Source organism: Mercenaria mercenaria, chromosome 10, assembly GCF_021730395.1.
Source record: "Mercenaria mercenaria strain notata chromosome 10, MADL_Memer_1, whole genome shotgun sequence".
Lineage (NCBI taxonomy): Eukaryota > Metazoa > Mollusca > Bivalvia > Venerida > Veneridae > Mercenaria > Mercenaria mercenaria.
In genome coordinates, this window is record NC_069370.1 from 71,743,541 (window position 1) to 71,763,032 (window position 19,492).

The 19,492-nt window shown below is 35.0% G+C and overlaps 2 protein-coding genes across 6 annotated transcripts in view; one reads left to right on the top strand and one right to left on the bottom strand.

Moving 5' to 3' along the window:
- The window catches only part of LOC123561319 (protein NCBP2AS2-like), a 116,756-nt gene that overhangs the window by 43,202 nt on the left and 54,062 nt on the right, over window positions 1-19,492 (top strand). The window lies entirely within an intron of this gene.
- Window positions 1-19,492, bottom strand: part of LOC123561318 (TBC1 domain family member 5-like) — a 75,121-nt gene that overhangs the window by 36,387 nt on the left and 19,242 nt on the right. For 2 of the 5 annotated variants that reach the window (XM_053553347.1, XM_053553352.1), the window contains exons 2-10: window positions 19,257-19,436; window positions 17,558-17,693; window positions 16,737-16,845; window positions 15,350-15,439; window positions 14,790-14,864; window positions 13,655-13,722; window positions 7,964-8,066; window positions 5,645-5,733; window positions 2,200-2,220 (exon numbers count right to left, since the gene is read on the bottom strand). In XM_053553347.1, coding sequence (XP_053409322.1) covers window positions 2,200-2,220; window positions 5,645-5,733; window positions 7,964-8,066; window positions 13,655-13,722; window positions 14,790-14,864; window positions 15,350-15,439; window positions 16,737-16,845; window positions 17,558-17,693; window positions 19,257-19,404 — 839 coding nt within the window. In that variant the 5' untranslated portion in view covers window positions 19,405-19,436. Of the gene's footprint in view, window positions 1-2,199; window positions 2,221-5,644; window positions 5,734-7,963; window positions 8,067-13,017; window positions 13,121-13,654; window positions 13,723-14,789; window positions 14,865-15,349; window positions 15,440-16,736; window positions 16,846-17,557; window positions 17,694-19,256; window positions 19,437-19,492 lie in introns of all 5 variants that reach the window. The other 3 variants (XM_053553348.1, XM_053553350.1, XM_053553351.1) reach the window with 3 other exon arrangements.

Sequence of the window (19,492 nt, forward strand, 5' to 3'; positions counted from 1 at the left end):
TTTTAAAGCAATAGCTTTGATAGTTTATGAGAAAAGTTGCCTTAAACATAATACTCAACCAAGAAAATGATTTTCTAAGTCCAAAAGGGGCAATAATTATTGTAAAAAGCAGGAAGGAGTTATGTTGCTTGCTGTACAGGGTCAGCTTATGATGGTGAACAAGTGTTGCAAGTTTCAAAGCAATAGCTTTGATAGTTTAAGAGAAAAAGTTGACCTAAACATAAAACTTAACCAAGAAATCTGATATTTTCTAAGTCCAAAAGGGGCCATAAATCTTGCAAAAAGCAGGATGAAGTTACGTTTCTTGCTGTACAGGGTCAGCTTATGATGGTGAACAAGTGTTGCAAGTTTCAAAGCAATAGCTTTGATAGTTTAGGATAAAAGCTGACCTAAACATAAAACTTAACCAAGAAAACTGATTTTCTAAGTCCAAAAGGGGCAATAATTCTTGCAAAAAGCAAGATGGAGTTATGTTTCTTGATGTACAGGGTCTGCTTATGACGGTGAACAAGTATTCCAAGTTTCAAAGCAATAGCTTTGATAGTTTAGGAGAAAAGTTGACCTAAACATAAAACTTAACCAAGAAATCTGATATTTTCTAAGTACAAAAGGGGCCATAAATCTTGCAAAAAGCAAGATGGAGTTATGTTTCTTGCTATACAGGGTCAGCTTATGATGGTGAACAAGTCTTCCAAGTTTCAAAGCAATAGCTTTGATAGTTTAGGAGAAAAGCTGACCTAAACATAAAACTTAACCAGGCAACGCCGACGCCGACGCCGACAACCGCTCAAGTGATGACAATAACTCATCATTTTTTTTTTAAAAAATCAGATGAGCTAATAAAAAATGATTGCAAAAAGTTACAATATAAGTTATTTGTAGTAAAAACAACGGGAAGTAAATCTTTAAAAAAAATCTAAGTCCATACAAAAAACCTTACCAGTAGTGATAGGTCAAAAAACACCTCAAAATTGGATGTAACATGCATACTGTACTACAGAAAAGTGGTCTTGACCTTTCCCTATGACCAGTAATAAAAAAGTTACAATATAAGCTACTTATAGTTACAACAAAGGGAAGTAGTTCTAGGTTCTTGCACATGACACTCCATCTCAGGATCCCTCCATGCATGAAAAAGAAATGCTCCGGACAAAGTCATTCTTGTATCTGACCTTTGACCTCTAAGTGATCTTGACCTTAGACCTAGGGTCCTCGTTCTTGTGCATGACACTCCGTCACATAGTTGTGAACATTTGTGCCAAGTTACATCAAAATCCCTCCATGCATGAAGAAGAAATGCTCCGGACAAAGTCATTATTGAGTTTAACCTTTGACCTCCAAGTGTGACCTTGACCTTTGAGATAGGAACCTGTGGTTTGCGCATGACACTCTGTCTCTCTGAGGTTAACATTCATGCCAAATATAAACAAAATTGCTCCATGCATGTCAAAGTTATGGTCCGGACAAATAAATCCGGATGGACGGACGCACATACACCAAACAGCCATTTCGACAACTATGTCTTCGCTCCGCAAGCGGGCTCGACAATAAAACAGTTGTAATATTTGTCTGCAATACTGTAAAATCTATCTCATGAATTTCGTAATCGTGTCATTCAAGGGAAATAAATGCAATGTACAAATAAAACTGGCATTCACTTCTTCTTGAAAAGTTGAAATTCATGAATGCATATCCAGAAGAAATACATTTTAGGCAAAAAACACTGAATTTCAAGCCCACAAAATTAACCCTTAGCCTGCTGGTGGCAAGTGATTCTGCCTTTGCGACCAGTGCAGACCAAGATCAGCCTGCACATCTGGCAGTCTGATCATGGTCTGCACTGTTCGCCATTCAGTATCTTTTTGGTAAGCACCCCTTTTAACAGTTAATGGTACTGTCCAAACTGAAAGACGGACAAGTTCATTATAGAAATTCAGCAGGGTAAGGATTAAAGAATTTCACAGTATAACCAGCTACAGGAAGCTAATTCTTACGAGCATGCATTAAGTTGTTTACTATCAAATCACAAAGGTGACACAAAAAGATACTCTGCCTATATTACTTCTATATAAAGTGTTGTGGTAAAATGTATGTTTGAGACAGCCATTCCTTGAAATAATGAAAAACCTTTCCCAAAAAGAAAACTAGAATTTAATGTGTAACTATAAATCATGTGAATACAACTTTTGTGTAAGTCACCTTGAAACTGAGTCCAGGACACTGAAAACATAGCAAACATATACAAATGTACAACAAAAACAACAAAATTTTCATATGTTTTGGAGATCTATTGCCATTTCAAAACACAGGTTAACAAAAAACAGTAACAGAAGAGAAAACAAGAGGGCTTTGAAGGCCCTGAATCACTCACCTTACCTAGTTCTTAACCAAGATAGCCTAATATCTAATTTAGCCAAAATTTCATAGAGACAAACATTTTGACCAGGATTGTATTATGTAAATCAGGTGGATCATTTACAAAGTTTTTTTAATGATACTTGACCTAGATTTCATTTAGACAAACATTCTGACAAAGTTTTAAGAAGATCAAACATAAAATGAGGCCTCAAGTGTAGTAACAAGTTTCTACTATGATATGACCTAGTAGCCCAGGTTTTGAATTAATCTAGATTTCATAAAGAGAAACATTCTGACAACATTTTAAGAAGATTAAACAGATAATGTGGTCCCTAGAAGTTAACAAGGTTTCTTTTTATGGTTTGACCTAGTGACCTAATTTTTTACCTCAGTTAATCCAGTTTTAAACTTGACCTAGATTTCATAGAGACATACTGTCTGACATTGCTTTAAGGTGATCAAACTGAAAATGTGGCCTCTAGAGTGCTAATAAGGTTTTTCAATGATTTAACATAGTGACATAGTTTTTGACCTCTGGTAACCCAATTTTAACTTGATGAAAAACTTTCTGACACAGTTTCCAGTAGATCAAACAGAAAGTGTCTCTCTAGACTGTTAACAAAGTTATTCTATGATTTATGCTTTTATATATAATCTGTATACCCATGCATTTATGAAATTCTTAAATTTAGTTTGCCTTTTGCGTGCATAGTATTTAAATAATGTCTTGTAAATTTGTATTGCCATGTGAAAAAAAGTAATAATATGATTAAACTAGAAAATGCTTTTGTAAAAAAGCGCATGTCTCCCCCAATGCAAAGTCCTATAGGCAAGAAGTCAATAGGGGTCAGGAGCGAAAGTCAAAGAGACACTGATGGTTGGCTGCAATAGGGATCATCTACCTGGCATGTCCAGTCATCCCGCTAAATTTTAACACTCTTGGCCTAGTGGTTCTCAAGTCACTGTTCAGGCTCCTGTGACCTTGACCTTTGATAAATGACCTCAAAATAAATAGGGGTCATCTACTCTGCATATCCAATCATCCTATTAAGTTTCAACATTGTAGGTCAAGTGGTTCTCAAGTTATTTCCAAAAAATGATTTTACATGAACAGGCCACTGTGACCTTGACCTTTAATAGACTGACCCCAAAATCAATAGGGGTCATCTACTCTGCATGTTCAATCATCCTATGAAGTTTCAACATTCTGGGTCAAGTGGTTCTCAAGTTATTGATCGGAACTGGTTATCAATGTTCAGGCCCCTGTGACCTTGACCTTTAACAGAGTGACCCCAAAAACAATAGGGGTCATTTACTCTGCATGAACAATCATCCTATGAAGTTTCAACATTCTGGGTCGAGAGGTTCTCAAGTTATTGATTGGAAATGGTTTTCCATGTTCAGGCCCCTGTGGCCTTGACCTTTAACAGAGTGACCTTAAAATCGTTAGGGGTCATCTACTCTGCATGACCAATCATCCTATGAAGTTTCATCATTCTGGGTCAAGTGGTTCTCAAGTTACTGACCGGAAATGGTTTTCAATGTTCAGGCCCCTGTGACCTTGACCTTTCACAGAGTGACCCCAAAATCAATAGGGGTCATCTACTCTGCATGACCAATCATCCTACTAAGTTTCAACATTCTGGGTCAAGTGGTTCTCAAGTTAATGACCGGAAATGGTTTTCGATGTTCAGGCCCCTGTGACCTTGACCTTTGACGGAGTGACCCCAAAATCACTAGGGGTCATCTACTCTTCATGATCAATCATCCTATGAAGTTTCAACATTCTGGGTCAAGTGGTTCTCTAGTTATTGATCGGAAATGGTTTTCAATTTTCAGGCCCCTGTGACCTTGACCTTTGATGGAGTGACCCCAAAATCAATAGGGGTCATCTACTCTTCATGACCAATCATCCTATGAAGTTTCAACATTCTGGGTCAAGTGGTTCTCTAGTTATTGATCGGAAATGGTTTTCAATGTTCAGGCCCCTGTGACCTTGACCTTTGTCGGAGTGACCCCAAAAACAATGGGGGTCGTCTACTCCAGCAGCCCTACAACCCTATGAAGTTTGAAGGTTCTAGGTCAAATGGTTCTCCAGTTATTGCTCGGAAATGAAGTGTGACGTACGGACGGAAGGACGGACGGACGGACAGGGCAAAAACAATATGTCTCCTAGGGGAGACATAATTAATCCTGACCAAGATTTCATAGACAAATTTTAAGGTCAAACAGAAAATGTGGCCACTAGAGTGTTAACAATGTTAGTCACCTAGTTTTTGAAATCAGGTAACCCAGTTTTGAAATAAATCTCTAGATTTCATAGAGACAAACATTCTGACAAAGTTTCATATAGATGAGGCATAAAATGTTGCCTCTAGAGTGTTTACAAGGTTTTCCTATTTACTGACCTAGTGATCTTATTTTTGACTGCAGATGACCCAGAAATACATTTATTGATGGCAATAGCTTCACCAAGTTTGCTAACATTGTGACATCTAGACAGACACATGGTGATCACAATTAGCTCACCTTGACCACTTTGTGCTCAAGTGAGTTAAAAATATGAAAACTGGAAGACAAATGTTGAAGATAGAGTTACAAAATATATCATTATTCTAGAATCCCATAATACTAAAGCAAAGGGATTTATGTTATTATGTATATTTCCTCATATATGGGAATTACCATGTACAGGTTTGATACAAAATATGGTGCTGTAGGTTCATAAGCATGACATTTGCATTTATGATACATTCCAAGAGTATAAAGTAATTTGAAATCCATTTATCATATCTTTTCACTGATTTCAAATCTGTAATGTTGTAACGAAGTGTCCCCTTTAATTCTTTAAATTTTATCTAATTTCAATTCATTCCAATAAAATAAGTACTGATAATTATTAACTCAACAATGGTTCTTTTTCAATTTGTGTTGACATGAGAAGAGAGATTTTGTCCATCTTTAAATGATCTTGGTCAAATTGAGCAGGTGGGATTTTGTATCATGGGAATTTGTCCTACTTTCCATGAAGACATTTTAAAAATACAAAGGATTATAATGGGACTTTAAATTCTTTTCAACACAACTGAAATCACAGTATGCTCAATTTAACTTAAAAGGAATAAAAATTCATACATTCGGAAGAGTTTTGACCAGACTTCAAAACTTCTTCAGAATTTTGAGACAAGTGAGGCTGAGATACTTAGGCTGAACTGTGAATGGTATCTTCAGTCATTTGTTATAATGTTGACCCCACTTAATTATATAAAATGTATAACTTGCTTACTCTAAGGATTCCATCTCGGAGGCGTGTAGGAAGGCCTGATGATCACAGTGTAGAACAAATATCATAGGAGCCAACAACTCATGCATGCCCTGAAAATGTCAAATACGGCACCATTAATACACTTCTGTAAAACACAGACTATAGTTCTACAATGATATTTTGAATAGTATCAGAAAAGTGCAAATCTAATGTAATAATTAGAAACCTGCTGTTTAACCACTTAACAAAGTGTAAAGTTTTATTTTGTTTGCAAGATCAAGCTGCTCATCTTTTTTCTGTTTATGTTGTCATAGTTTTGTTAAGGACACATCTGTCAAATTATCATCCAAAATCCATACATTTATCAGTTCCTGTGTTCAGTACCAAAGAAATACATATATTTAAATAAATTGGATTTACTTTTTCATTTTCTTCATTACTTTCTCTTTGCCAATGTAACAAATAATTTAATTTAAGACAAACATTACAAGTATATTGGTGTTATGCAATACAAATCTAAGCCTCTGAAAGAGTGAATAAACAAAATGAATACTTAGAATAATATGCACATACAAAACATAAACAAAAATAATGTAACACCGTGGCTGTTCATAGCATTTTAAATAAGAAATAATGTATATAAAAACTGTGTTTTAACATTATAAATACACAGAAAGAGGTTATATGTGAAATAATTTCACGAGGGCGTAGCCAAGTTAAATATTCTGGCGACGTATAACCGATTTGAGTGTGTTGATTTAGATAAAACATGCTTTTGCTATACATTATTTCCATTCTAAAATGCCCTTTTAATCTAAAACAGCAGATAAAGTATAGTAACGCTCTTTCTCGGTCACAACAAGAACATTGTCACTGCACGTTAACGAGACGTCATTTTAGCGTAAGCGTGTTTTAACTGAAACAAGCATATTAAAATCAAGAAACAATTTCTAGCAAAAGAGTGTTTTAAAACTATTTATGCATGATGGGCGGTTATATGTCAAGCATAATAATTTCACGAGGGTGCAGCTTACACGCTTATGCTAGGATGAAGTCACCATTCTACACTACAGGCCTATTATGATATGTTCATAGTAATCAGTAGTAACACTACAGTCTTGTTATGATAGGCTTAGTCAGTAATAACACTACAGGCCTGTTATGATAGATTTATAGCAGTCGGTAATAACAATACAGTCATGATATGATAGATTTATAGTAGTCAGTAATAACACTACAGGCATGTTATATGTTTATAGTCAATAATTAAACAATAGTCCAGTTGGTAATAACACTACAGACCTGTTATGATAGGTTTATTGTAGTCAGAATTAACACTACAGGCCTGTTATGATAAGTTTATTGTAGTCAGTAATTATATCACAGACCTGTTATGATAAGTTTAAAGTAGTCAATAATAACACAACAGTCCTGTTATTACGGGTTTATAGCAGTTGGTAATAACACTACAGACCTGTTATGGTAGGTCTATTGTATTCAGCAATAACACTACAGGCATGTTATGATATGTTTATTGTAGTCAGTAATAACACTACAGGCATGTTAAAATAGGTTTATTGTAGTCAGTAATAACACTACAGGTATGTTATGATAGGCTTATTGTCGTCAGTAATAACACTACAGGCCTGTTATGATAGGTTTATAGCAGTCGGTCATAACACTACAGGTATGTTATGATCGATTTATAGTAGTCAGTAATAACACTACAGGCATGTTATGATATGTTTATAGTCAATAATTACACAATAGTCCTGTTATGATGGGTTTATAGCAGTTGGTAATAACATTACAGACCTGTTATGATAGGTTTATTGTAGTCAGAATTAACACTACAGGCCTGTTATGATAAGATTACTGTAGTCAGTAATTATATCACAGACCTGTTATGATAAGTTTAAAGTAGTCAATAATAACACAACAATTCTGTTATGATGGGTTTATAGCAGTCGGTTATAACACTACAGACCTATTACGATGGATTTATAGCAGTCAGTAATAACACTACAGGTATGTTATGGTAGGTTTATTGTATTCAGCAATAACACTACAGACATGTTACGACAGGTTTATTGTAGTCAGTAATAACTCAACAGTCCTGTTATGATAGGTTTACAGCAGAAAGTAATATTATTACAGACCTGTGGATATAATATGTTACAGAACATTACAGACCTGTCAATATGAAAGGGTTTACTGCAGTTAGTAGAAACATTACAGACCTGTAACAGTTAATATGGAAGGGTTTATTGTAGTTAGTAGCAACATTACAGACCTGTCAATATGGAAGGGTTTATTGTAGTTAGTAGCAACATTACAGACCTGTCGATAGGATAAGGAGTCATGCTCTCGGCAGTAACAAAACAGCACATTAACCATCAGGTCTCTAACTTGTTCCGAGTGGTAAAACTGTATCTCAGGAAAGCTACAGAAGACAAAATACACGGCACTATAAAATTCTCTACTCTTAACCCTGAATTAGCTCCACACAATCAATTCATAACAAGACACAGTAAATTTCTACACTAGATATTTACTTGTGCTATCAAGCTTCTCTTAATTCAGGGTTAAGTGCTCAGGCAAAATTAATCCATGCATCTACAAATATATAGCAATAATAACTCACTGCTACTACAGGGCCTCCGCTGCCGATCGCCAATGTCGCCATTTGCGATAATTTTAAGAATTTGGCGCTAAATTTTGCGAACTGGCGAAAATAAGTGGCGCATAGTTTTTTCCCTCGGCATTTGTTTTTTCCGTAGTGATATAAGCGGCCCAAGAATTGGTTCCCGATACACGTGTTTACCTAGACGCTGGTAGTGAATAAAATCGATAACCAGTCTAGGCGGTGTATTTGACAATTCAACTATTGAAGGCTGATCACTACCAAATAGAATGTAAGCCTCCGCAGGTCTAGTCACAAGTAGTCCAAATATAAATAGTACTAATCTTTTTTCCTTTCCTAGTGCATTTTCTCGGCAGCAACGTGCTTACTTTTACCCTACCGCGTTTCAGTATGTATCAGTTTGCATTCTAATGAAATCGGCAAGTTCCTATCGCATGCTAGATAAAAATGGCGGCGTAAGAATTTAATGTCACGAAAAGAGAAATTGAAAGAAGCGAAAAGTAGTAAATTCAGCGGGTTGTATTTAACGAACTTTAGTTTTCTTATATAAAAGTTAACACCCCCTTTTCTTTTTGTTTTTCTAAAGTAGCGATCTAGTTCTTTATGGGAATATAAGTCTCTGAAAATCTGATATGCTAGAAATGTCGAAAACACCGTTATGAAGTGAGTGGATTTTATATGAAATAAAGAACAGCTGGATTAGTGGTGTTCAGCCTATAAGGGGCAATACATGTTATTTTCTGAAACCCTCGAAAATGAATGGAAATGCCATTAATCTATTCTTTATGATGTAAAACGGTAACAAATGGCTGAAAACGCTTAAATTTCTTGTGTTTTTGGAATTTAGATCGAGTTTTCGACAAGGTGGCACTATTTTGGTTCGTTTTAGAACCTAGTAAATGTCTTTTCTCGTATTTTAGCACTTCAGTTGTCTAAATAATATTGAAATTAGCATGTTTCTGAATGAAAATGACAAACATCGTAACGATTAAATGGATGTTAAATGTAAATTCCACGAATAAGGTAAAATTAATTGAAATATTGCTTGCACAGGGCTAAATTTTGCATATTTTTGGGGATGGGGGTGACCTGTAATGAATCGTCATTTCTCTACATTTTCTCAATATTTTGAACCAAAACAAAGCAGAATCATTGTGAAATAGATGTACCTTGAGAATGAATGCAAATTCATGGAAAAATCAAACAAAAAATTTCTCTTATAGGCTGATCACTACCAAATAGAATGTAAGCCTCCGCAGGTCTAGTCACAAGTAGTCCAAATATAAATAGTACTAATCTTTTACCTTTCCTAGTGCATTTTCTCGGCAGCAACGTGCTTACTTTTACCCTACCGCGTTTCAGTATGTATCAGTTTGCATTCTAATGAAATCGGCAAGTTCCTATCGCATGCTAGATAAAAATGGCGGCGTAAGAATTTAATGTCACGAAAAGAGAAATTGAAAGAAGCGAAAAGTAGTAAATTCAGCGGGTTGTATTTAACGAACTTTAGTTTTCTTATATAAAAGTTAACACCCCCTTTTCTTTTTGTTTTTCTAAAGTAGCGATCTAGTTCTTTATGGGAATATAAGTCTCTGAAAATCTGATATGCTAGAAAATGTCGAAACACCGTTATGAAGTGAGTGGATTTTATATGAAATAAAGAACAGCTGGATTTAGTGGTGTTCAGCCTATAAGGGGCAATACATGTTATTTTCTGAAACCCCTCGAAAATGAATGGAAATGCCATTAATCTATTCTTTATGATGTAAAACGGTAACAAATGGCTGAAAACGCTTAAATTTCTTGTGTTTTTGGAATTTAGATCGAGTTTTCGACAAGGTGGCACTATTTTGGTTCGTTTTAGGACCTAGTAAATGTCTTTTCTCGTATTTTAGCACTTCAGTTGTCTAAACAATATTGAAATTAGCATGTTTCTGAATGAAAATGACAAACATCGTAACGATTAAATGGATGTTAAATGTAAATTCCACGAATAAGGTAAAATTAATTGAAATATTGCTTGCACAGGGCTAAATTTTGCATATTTTTGGGGATGGGGGTGACCTGTAATGAATCGTCATTTCTCTACATTTTCTCAATATTTTGAACCAAAACAAAGCAGAATCATTGTGAAATAGATGTACCTTGAGAATGAATGCAAATTCATGGAAAAATCAAACAAAAAATTTCTCTTATAGGCTGATCACTACCAAATAGAATGTAAGCCTCCGCAGGTCTAGTCACAAGTAGTCCAAATATAAATAGTACTAATCTTTTTTCCTTTCCTAGTGCATTTTCTCGGCAGCAACGTGCTTACTTTTACCCTACCGCGTTTCAGTATGTATCAGTTTGCATTCTAATGAAATCGGCAAGTTCCTATCGCATGCTAGATAAAAATGGCGGCGTAAGAATTTAATGTCACGAAAAGAGAAATTGAAAGAAGCGAAAAGTAGTAAATTCAGCGGGTTGTATTTAACGAACTTTAGTTTTCTTATATAAAAGTTAACACCCCCTTTTCTTTTTGTTTTTCTAAAGTAGCGATCTAGTTCTTTATGGGAATATAAGTCTCTGAAAATCTGATATGCTAGAAAATGTCGAAACACCGTTATGAAGTGAGTGGATTTTATATGAAATAAAGAACAGCTGGATTTAGTGGTGTTCAGCCTTGAAGTTGGTTGACACTTTGAGAAGATTATTGCGTAATAATTTGTGAATTGAAGATTAATCAGTAATCAAAACATCTGCCAGCTTGTATGTTTGACCTCTGCCGAGAATTCACCAAAATTAACGCCGATTACGGTGTACTTAATGTGTTGCGATTTTTTACAAAAAAAAAAGATTGTCATGTTTGTGGCATGCAGTTGTATGACTGACGAATTTTAAATAAGTACGAAAGATACATTTAATTTGTTACTTTTTTGCAAGATGATTTTTGATTCCTCAGTTTTCATAAAAGATTTTAACGATGGATCCGAAAATTAAAACACATCGGCCTCAATTTGCATCCTGGACCTGGTTAATTTCTTTGAAATTGAAATGTTCAGAAACTGGAAGATATCACTTGCTACCGTGGCTTCTTAAAAATCATTAGAAGAGTGTTCAACTCGACCTTTGAGAATAGAAAAAAATCCGAATTTTCCTTTCCGAAAATAAATGAGTCCTGAAATATTGGTAATTCTGACATGGATAGATATGATTCTTAAATTAGAGAATGATTTGTGTCATTTTTTATCCAACTACAAATTGAATTTACTTCTACAATAAACTAATACACCTTCAAAAGTTGTTATTATTCCTAATGAAATTATATACAATATTTTACAACTAAAAAGAAATAAAAGTGGCTCAGAACTTTGGCTCAAAAATGGCTCTAAAGTGGCTCCAACTTTTTCAAATTGGCGAAAAGGTTGGCGACAAGTATGAAAAACCCAGAGGAGGCCCTGTACTACAAAGGATATACTGGATCTGTATTCATTTATATCATACATGTTTTTAATGTTCACATTCTGGACACAAATGCAGGTTATTTTTAACGTCTGTTGAAAATTTCAGTGCTAAATTGTTGAAAGTATAGATGCTTTTCAAATAGCACTAATTATCTGCCCCGGTCACCAATTTAAGGTTCATTTTATATACAAAACTGGCTATAGATAAGACAAGAATTCCTCTTCTATTTAATGATAAAATATCTGGGTTTTTTCATATTGTTACCACATACATAATCTTTACATGCATGAAGGATTTTGACAAGTGTCCTTAACTACTTTTTTTGCTAATTTTGTAAACTAACTTAATCATATATCTTGACCCAAACTGGGTGACAGTTTTATCAAGGGACATAAATATTACTAAAAAAATAAAATAAAACCAAGATGAATTTTCCCTGATCTACAGTAGAGTTATAGAACAAACTATTGCAAGTAGAAAACTGTCATCACTAATTCTATATATAATGAATACAGATCCTGGTCTTACATTAACTGAAAACATCTACAGTTTTATAAAGCATAAAAATAAAATCAACAACAAAATAAATGAGATAAAAGGTTTCAGAGTATTACAATACTATACAATGATTTGTCAAACCTTGTCAAAGTCGAACCCCACTATGTCATAGACAGCTATTCACACAGTTGTGAGATACAACATTAGGCAGCCAATCTTTTGATTTGTTAATTCTGAGTGACCAATGGAAAGTTCAGACTAGTTTTGAAACTCAGTTCTATCATCTTGGAACCTAGTCATCACTTAATTCAAAGACTGTGATTACAAGTGACCTTTTCTAGACTTATCTTCTAACTAAGCTTTATAGACATTCATATTATAGTATAATTTGTATTGATGAAAGCTGATGTTCTCAAGCACTGTGATCACTGATAGTTCTGTATATCTGAAGCTTTCTACCTACAGCTTTAATATTTTCAAAACAAGCGTGCAAAAAACTGAAACAATATTTAAACTTTTCACAGTGACTGGCTGCGCGGTGCTGACAAATCAATGACACTACATTAAAACAATAAGATTTGCAAATGTTATAATATGTATTCACATTTAATTTAGCCGACTTCGCCAAAAAAGTATGTTGCTAAATAATGAACTAAAAATGGCTCTATACAACTGAATTAAAATTTAATTAAATGACAATCTATTTAATTCATTCGTTTCAAATTTTATCCAGATTGTGTCAGAGATTTGAAATGGAAGAATCCAGACCGCTGTGATCAGTTTTCATAGACAACACATAGAGCACCTGTCTGTACGATACTTCAGGATTTTGTTTGGCATATATAAACAATATGTCAACCATTAAGTTTCTCAACTGGTTGGACTGAAAGAACTCTATCCTTGGATACCTGTTTAACATGTTAAAAAGAAATGTGTTTTAAATTACTAAAAACAGCATGCCTGTTGATAAGCTTCAAAGTTTCTACAACTGAAAAAGTGCTTCTTTAGCTACGGTGATTATTAAGTTAAAACAATGTGATTCAGTCAGTTTTACGAAGTGTTACATCTTAAATACAAACCCTTGTGTAGTTTGCAAAAGTCAAAATCTAGGTAACATCTACACTTCCTTACTTTAGGACAATAGTTAAACAAAGTTCTTTCCCTTTACAAAGGGATCTTTAGGAACCAACTTAGAAAGTTGTTTAATACAAACAAACTGGACTTTCAGGGCAGGAAAATGAATGCTTGTAACATCAAGCAGGGAGTCCCTTAAGACAATTTATACAAAAAATGATGTTTGGCAGGATGAAACAGATCATTAAAGGCAGAGAGTCTGGGGGTCGACTGTAGTAGGTCTGAATATGTGTAATCATGTAATTAAACTGAATTATTTATTGTGCCCTATTTTCATAAATTTTCTTCTTAATTTTTGCCTTACTTACGTTCTTATCACATCTTGTTTGATGGTAAGTCTTAACTCATTGTCAAGGAAAAACCTGTTCCATGGACTCTGAAATGAAAAGAGAAAATGTGATTTAAAACTGTATAAAAAATGTGTCATCCCATTTAAGAAAACTTTTTTTAATGAATGAGCATCCATCAGCCATCAGCCAGGCCAGTGAATTTATTCTAAATAAAGTTGCCAGAAAAAATCAGCTCTTATAAATTATTGTACCTGAAAATGCAATTAAACAATGCATCCATTAAACAAAACATTCTTATTTTAGGTAACTTACACTGTACCTATTTTAGTCCTATAAAGCACAACTATAATTATAGCTTGATTAATATCATGAGAAAGTCTGGTGAAATAATTATAAACTTGTAGTTGCCATAAAGACATTTCTGATCAGGATTCATGCAGATCAGGTTGAAAATGTGGCCATTAGAGTGGTTTTGTAAGATTTTGACCAGGGACCCCAGATGACTAAGTTTACAACTCACCTAGCTACTGTCAAGACAAACATTCTGATAAGGTTTTATGTAGAACAGGTAGAAAATGCAACCTCTGTAAACACTGTTTTTCTATGGTTTGACCAAGTTACCTAGGTTAGACCCATTATGAAATAGTTTCAAAACTGACCTAGATTTAATCAAACAGATATGCTGACCAGGCTTCATACAGATATGAAATAAAACGCAGCCTCTGATGCATTAACAAGCATTTTTCTACAAAATGACCTAGTGACTTAATCTTTGACCAAAGATGACCCAATTTTATACCCCGACCTAGAATTTATCAAGCTAAGCATTCTGGCCAAGTCTCAAATAGATAAAGGAGAAAATGTGGCAAATACAAAGTAAACAGTGTTTTTCAATGACTTGACCAAGTGACCTACTTTTTAAACTAACTTAAAACCAGGTTTCACAAGGTTTTTCTATGACTGAAGTTTGTTACCTAAATTATGACCCAGATGACTACATATCAAACACACTGACAGAAAAATTAACAACTAAATTGTGATCTCTTACACACAACTGACATGCGATGATCACAAAAGCTCACCTTTGAGTACTTCATGATTACCCACTTTGTGCTCCTGTAAGCTACATGTACAAGCAGGAACTATATCTTACCTCTTCCTCCTGTGATAGTGGGTTATTAAATGATAAATCAACTGTGTCTACTGCTTTACGTGGGTTCACAATCAACTGAAGAAAAGATATACGGTAATGTCAGGTCATTCATCAAACAAATTTAATTTGAAACCTGGATACTCATGTATGAAAACAATTTTATGAGGAAAGAAGATCTTGATAGATTGCTGGCAGACATGCAGGCAGAAAACTTTGTATCTCAGCTATTTCTCAGAAGAAATTACAAATGTATATTAAAATATACACAAATACAAGCTAGTATTGAGTTCATTACATGCTTGATCAAAGAAGGTATCCAGACATGGATGGATGGACTGGCAGATGGGCAGACAGACCTAGTAAAGGGCTTCTGCCTAAAGATAATACACAAATAAAAACTGTCCATTTTGTTATAAGCAACAGCCCAATATATCTAGTACAAAAATGTAAATATATAATAATCTTAATTTAGCTTCTCACATAAATTGAGCACTGGGGACAAACAATATGGCATGCCCCAACCAGCCCTGTACTTTAATTAATCAGTAATTGTTTCATACCCTATCTTTGAGGTCCTTGTATTTACTTCTCAAATGTTTAGTCTTGGCTGTCCAAAGTGAGGGTTCTTCTGGTAGTACACCGAGAAATAACTGTAAAATACAACATAGAAAACAACATATCAGCATCATAACTGAATTATCTCACACAACTGGCATACTCACATGTAGTTAATTCAGCAACAGCTTTATTCAAGTTTTAAGGAAACAATAACATACTGAGTATACTGTTAAATCATTTAACTTTTACCCTGCTAAATTTCTGAAATGGACTGGCATATCATTTGATTTGGGCAGCACCACTTATTATTCAAAGGGGTGTTCACTGAAAATTTACTGACTGAATAGTGGACAGTGAAGACCAATATCAAAATCAATCTTGGTCTGCACTGGTCGTAAAGGAAAAGTCAGTTGCTGCCAGCAGCCTAAAGGTTAAATTCGTGGCCACGAAACTTCATGGTTTTGTCGGAAACAGCTATTTTGTGTGAAAATGAATTTGTGGATTTCAACTTTTGAAGATGAAATAAATGGGAAATTTACTTGCTTGTTAGGATTTGATTTTGCAGATTACTGGAAACATGAAATCAACTAAAACTTACCCCAATGTATGAATGATTTCGTAGTAGATTATATGACATTTTTATTGTGATATCTAAATAAACACAATACAATGTTTAAAATTAACTTCAGTCTGTGGATAAATTTTTGTCATGTGGCTTTTGTTTCACAATTTGACAGTGTAATTTCATGTAATGTAATATCTTCAGATAATATGTCTCCTGATATAAACAACTGTTTTCATTCCGAGACTCAATGTATGGGAAAATAAGCAAAGGTTAAACCAGAGTCTACAGATTGAAGTAGACATATATTCCCATGCTAGTGCTTTTCTTCCTGCAAGAATTGCATTTCTTCAATTCTGCAGCCAAAAATAAGACTGCAGTATTATAATCTGCAAATTTCAACCCAAATCCTAATTTTCATAGCATAGTATGATCCTTGCTTTTATTTTATACAACAGTGGCATGTGATAGTCTTAGGCTGATATAAAAATTAAAATAATTATGAATTCCAACCTTATATCGCAAACATGTTCTGCAGAAATAAAATACCCACTCAGAGTATGATGAAAGAGGAATACTGAGCTACTAGAAACAAGGTTTATACAGTATGAATCTACCCTTCCAAATGGCTTTTCTTGGTTTTCTAGGTGACATCAACATAGAACAGGTCATAAAGTGTCTTCACAAGCATTTTGACACCTGTGTAAAATCACCAAAACAGTTAGATGGCCTCCTCATATAAGAACCTGCATAGAGTTCAAACCTGCAGAGATATGGGGCAAGTGTTTTTAGAATACAGACAGACAGAAAATGTACAGGCAACCTACCTTCCAGGCAATACTCCTGAATCTGCTGCTACGTAAATTTCCTTTCATGGCATAGTTTCTCAAATGTCGAAGGTACCCTTGTTTCATAAACAATTTCTCCCATTCTAAGCTAAAACAATACACACAAACATTAGCTACATTGTAACATGTATAACCAATTTAAAATTGATAATGATTGTTTTTAGTTGAATAGACACGATTTTTTCTTAAATACACATGACACTTTTACACCAAATAAGATATTCTGAAAGTCTTGCAAGATCAGAAATAACATTTGAATACTTTTAAATTTCTACTGTCAGACTCTCCAGCGATTCAGTTATAAACAGAAAGTCTTCAAATGGGTCAGCGCTGTCAGTTCAGAAAAAAAGAATTAATTTAAATTAAACATTTCCCTTTGTATATTCATCCTTGTTCTACTTTCCCCTTCAACCTCCTCCCCCACCCCCTTTCTACCCCTTACCACTTCCTGCCTTTGGCATAAATTTATATGTACTTGTTAGATTTTTGAAGCAACCCGTCTTTAATATTTTCTGTTACAGCTTCTTTTTGTTGTGGGCCTACTTTGCAAATCCGTGGCTCTGAGGCTGTGTTTTTAGTGCTCCGTGCTTCCGAGAAATCTACCCTTACCTATTCTCTATTGTTTGACTGATGTTAGTACTGACAGATTGAACACCAATGGACAACCAAGGACACCTAATCATATAAACTAAGCCTGTATTTTGGACTAATGTAACCTTAAATTTGTAAAATACACAAACTAAATAAAGTTGTAATAAATTAAAAAGCTATTCAATGTTTGAGAAAACAGAAAAGAGAACCTGTATGAATGTGTGATACTAGTGATGGTAGGTTCAGCATCACAGGCAGTTGTATCACAACTGTTCTCACTTCCCATACTCGTATTGCTGCTCCGCCGTACATGTATATTATTGTTGTCTTCCCGAGCAAGTGGATCTAAAAGTACATGTATGAAACATTTGTAAATATTACAAAATAATTTGAAAATTACCTAAGGCTTATGTGTATATTTATTAATGTGAAGATAACACTGGTACAGCTCAGGTCATATGGTCACTCTAAAGCTTTATTCCTACAGGTTGTTCACATTTTTCAGTTAATGCTGGTAAAGTTTGTCTCATGTATCACTGGCGAATTTTCAATAAAGGAAATGTGCAGATTATTTCAAGTATGGACAGATGAAAACCTAGAATAACAATCCTCCTTCCCCGTTATAACACTGACTGGTTGGTACCTGAGATCAGTCAGGCAAGGGTACAAACATGTAACAAAGGACTCTGAACATGTTATTATATGAAACAAACAGGCTTAAACACTTTTCTAGAATAAAACTGACAAAAAGCTAAGAAATGAATATATTGTCCGTCAATGAAAGATTTCTTTAGTTATTGAGCAGAAACAATTTTCAGTCTCAAAGTCACTGTAGTCTCGATCTACTGACCACAGACAATCATCCTATAAAGACTGACCAATGTGAGACTAAACAGTCTTTAGTTATTGATCAGAAATTAAATGATTCACTGAACAACAATCCACACAGCAGTTTCCTAAGGTGCCAGGGGATGTGGATTTCTCCCAGCTGTAGTGGTCTGAAGCCACAGATAATTTTTCTGTAGCAAATAAAATTCTAAATGAGAGGACCGACACAGCTGTCTCTACTTCCATGCACCTTCCACCTTCTACTTCAATAATTAATGAAACTCCTGATCAACAGATAGGAGTCAGTGGCACAGTGGTTAGCAGGTTGGACTTCAATGCCAGAGGTCCGGGTTCGATTCCCGGTCGCAGCTGATATCCCGACTAGTGTTCAGTGCTGGGTGATTTACTTAAATTGGTACTGCTTCCAGCAGTATCGGCCTAGAATGGATGCTGGGAGATAAATATGACGCCTGCTGTGGGCTCGGCTGGAAATAAGTTGTTCCATCCATTCCAGGTGGGGACTTTCATCGACTACCCACGTTAAACAAGAAACTTTACCTTTATAGACCAACAATGAGCAAAACAATATATCCCCTCTTCTTTGAGTGTGTGTGTTTGGGTTTAATGACTTTTACAACAATTTTTCAGTCATATAAACAACAGTGTCTACTTGTAGCAGTGAGCACAATGCCCAACTTTATAGTGCTGCCTCACTGGAATATCACACTGTAGACACATGACATGATACCCCACCCAGGCATATTATACTGACACCAGACTGACCAGTTTTAGCACTATCCTCTTAATACTGAGCGCCAAGCCAGGAAGTTACTAGTACCGTTTTGTACGTCTTTAGTATGACACTGCCAGGGATCGAACCCATGACATCCCACACTCAAAGCGGACGCTCTATCACTAGGCTACCAAGGCAGTCCCCTCTTCTCTGAAGGGGAGATAATTATAAACAGAAGTAAGCAGAAAGCTTTAGGCTTGCTTCAAACTCCCTGAATCATTCAATGTAGGCTATAACATTAGAATTAATTCCTGACATTCACTAGTATATCAAGGATTGTGACTTACCTTGTATTTTCTCCCCAAATCCATCCAATGTACTCAGTATATCTTCCTTGCTTGGTGGCTGTGCTGGTACTGGTGGCTGGCTCTCGGTTGTGGGACTTTTTAATTTAGTCCCACTCATAGATCGAAAACGACTAAACATCTTCTCCATTCTTACTTTAATGTATGCTCACAACATATTCTCTGGTTAAAATAAACAAAACAACTTTGCATTATGTAACTTTGACAAAATGATACAA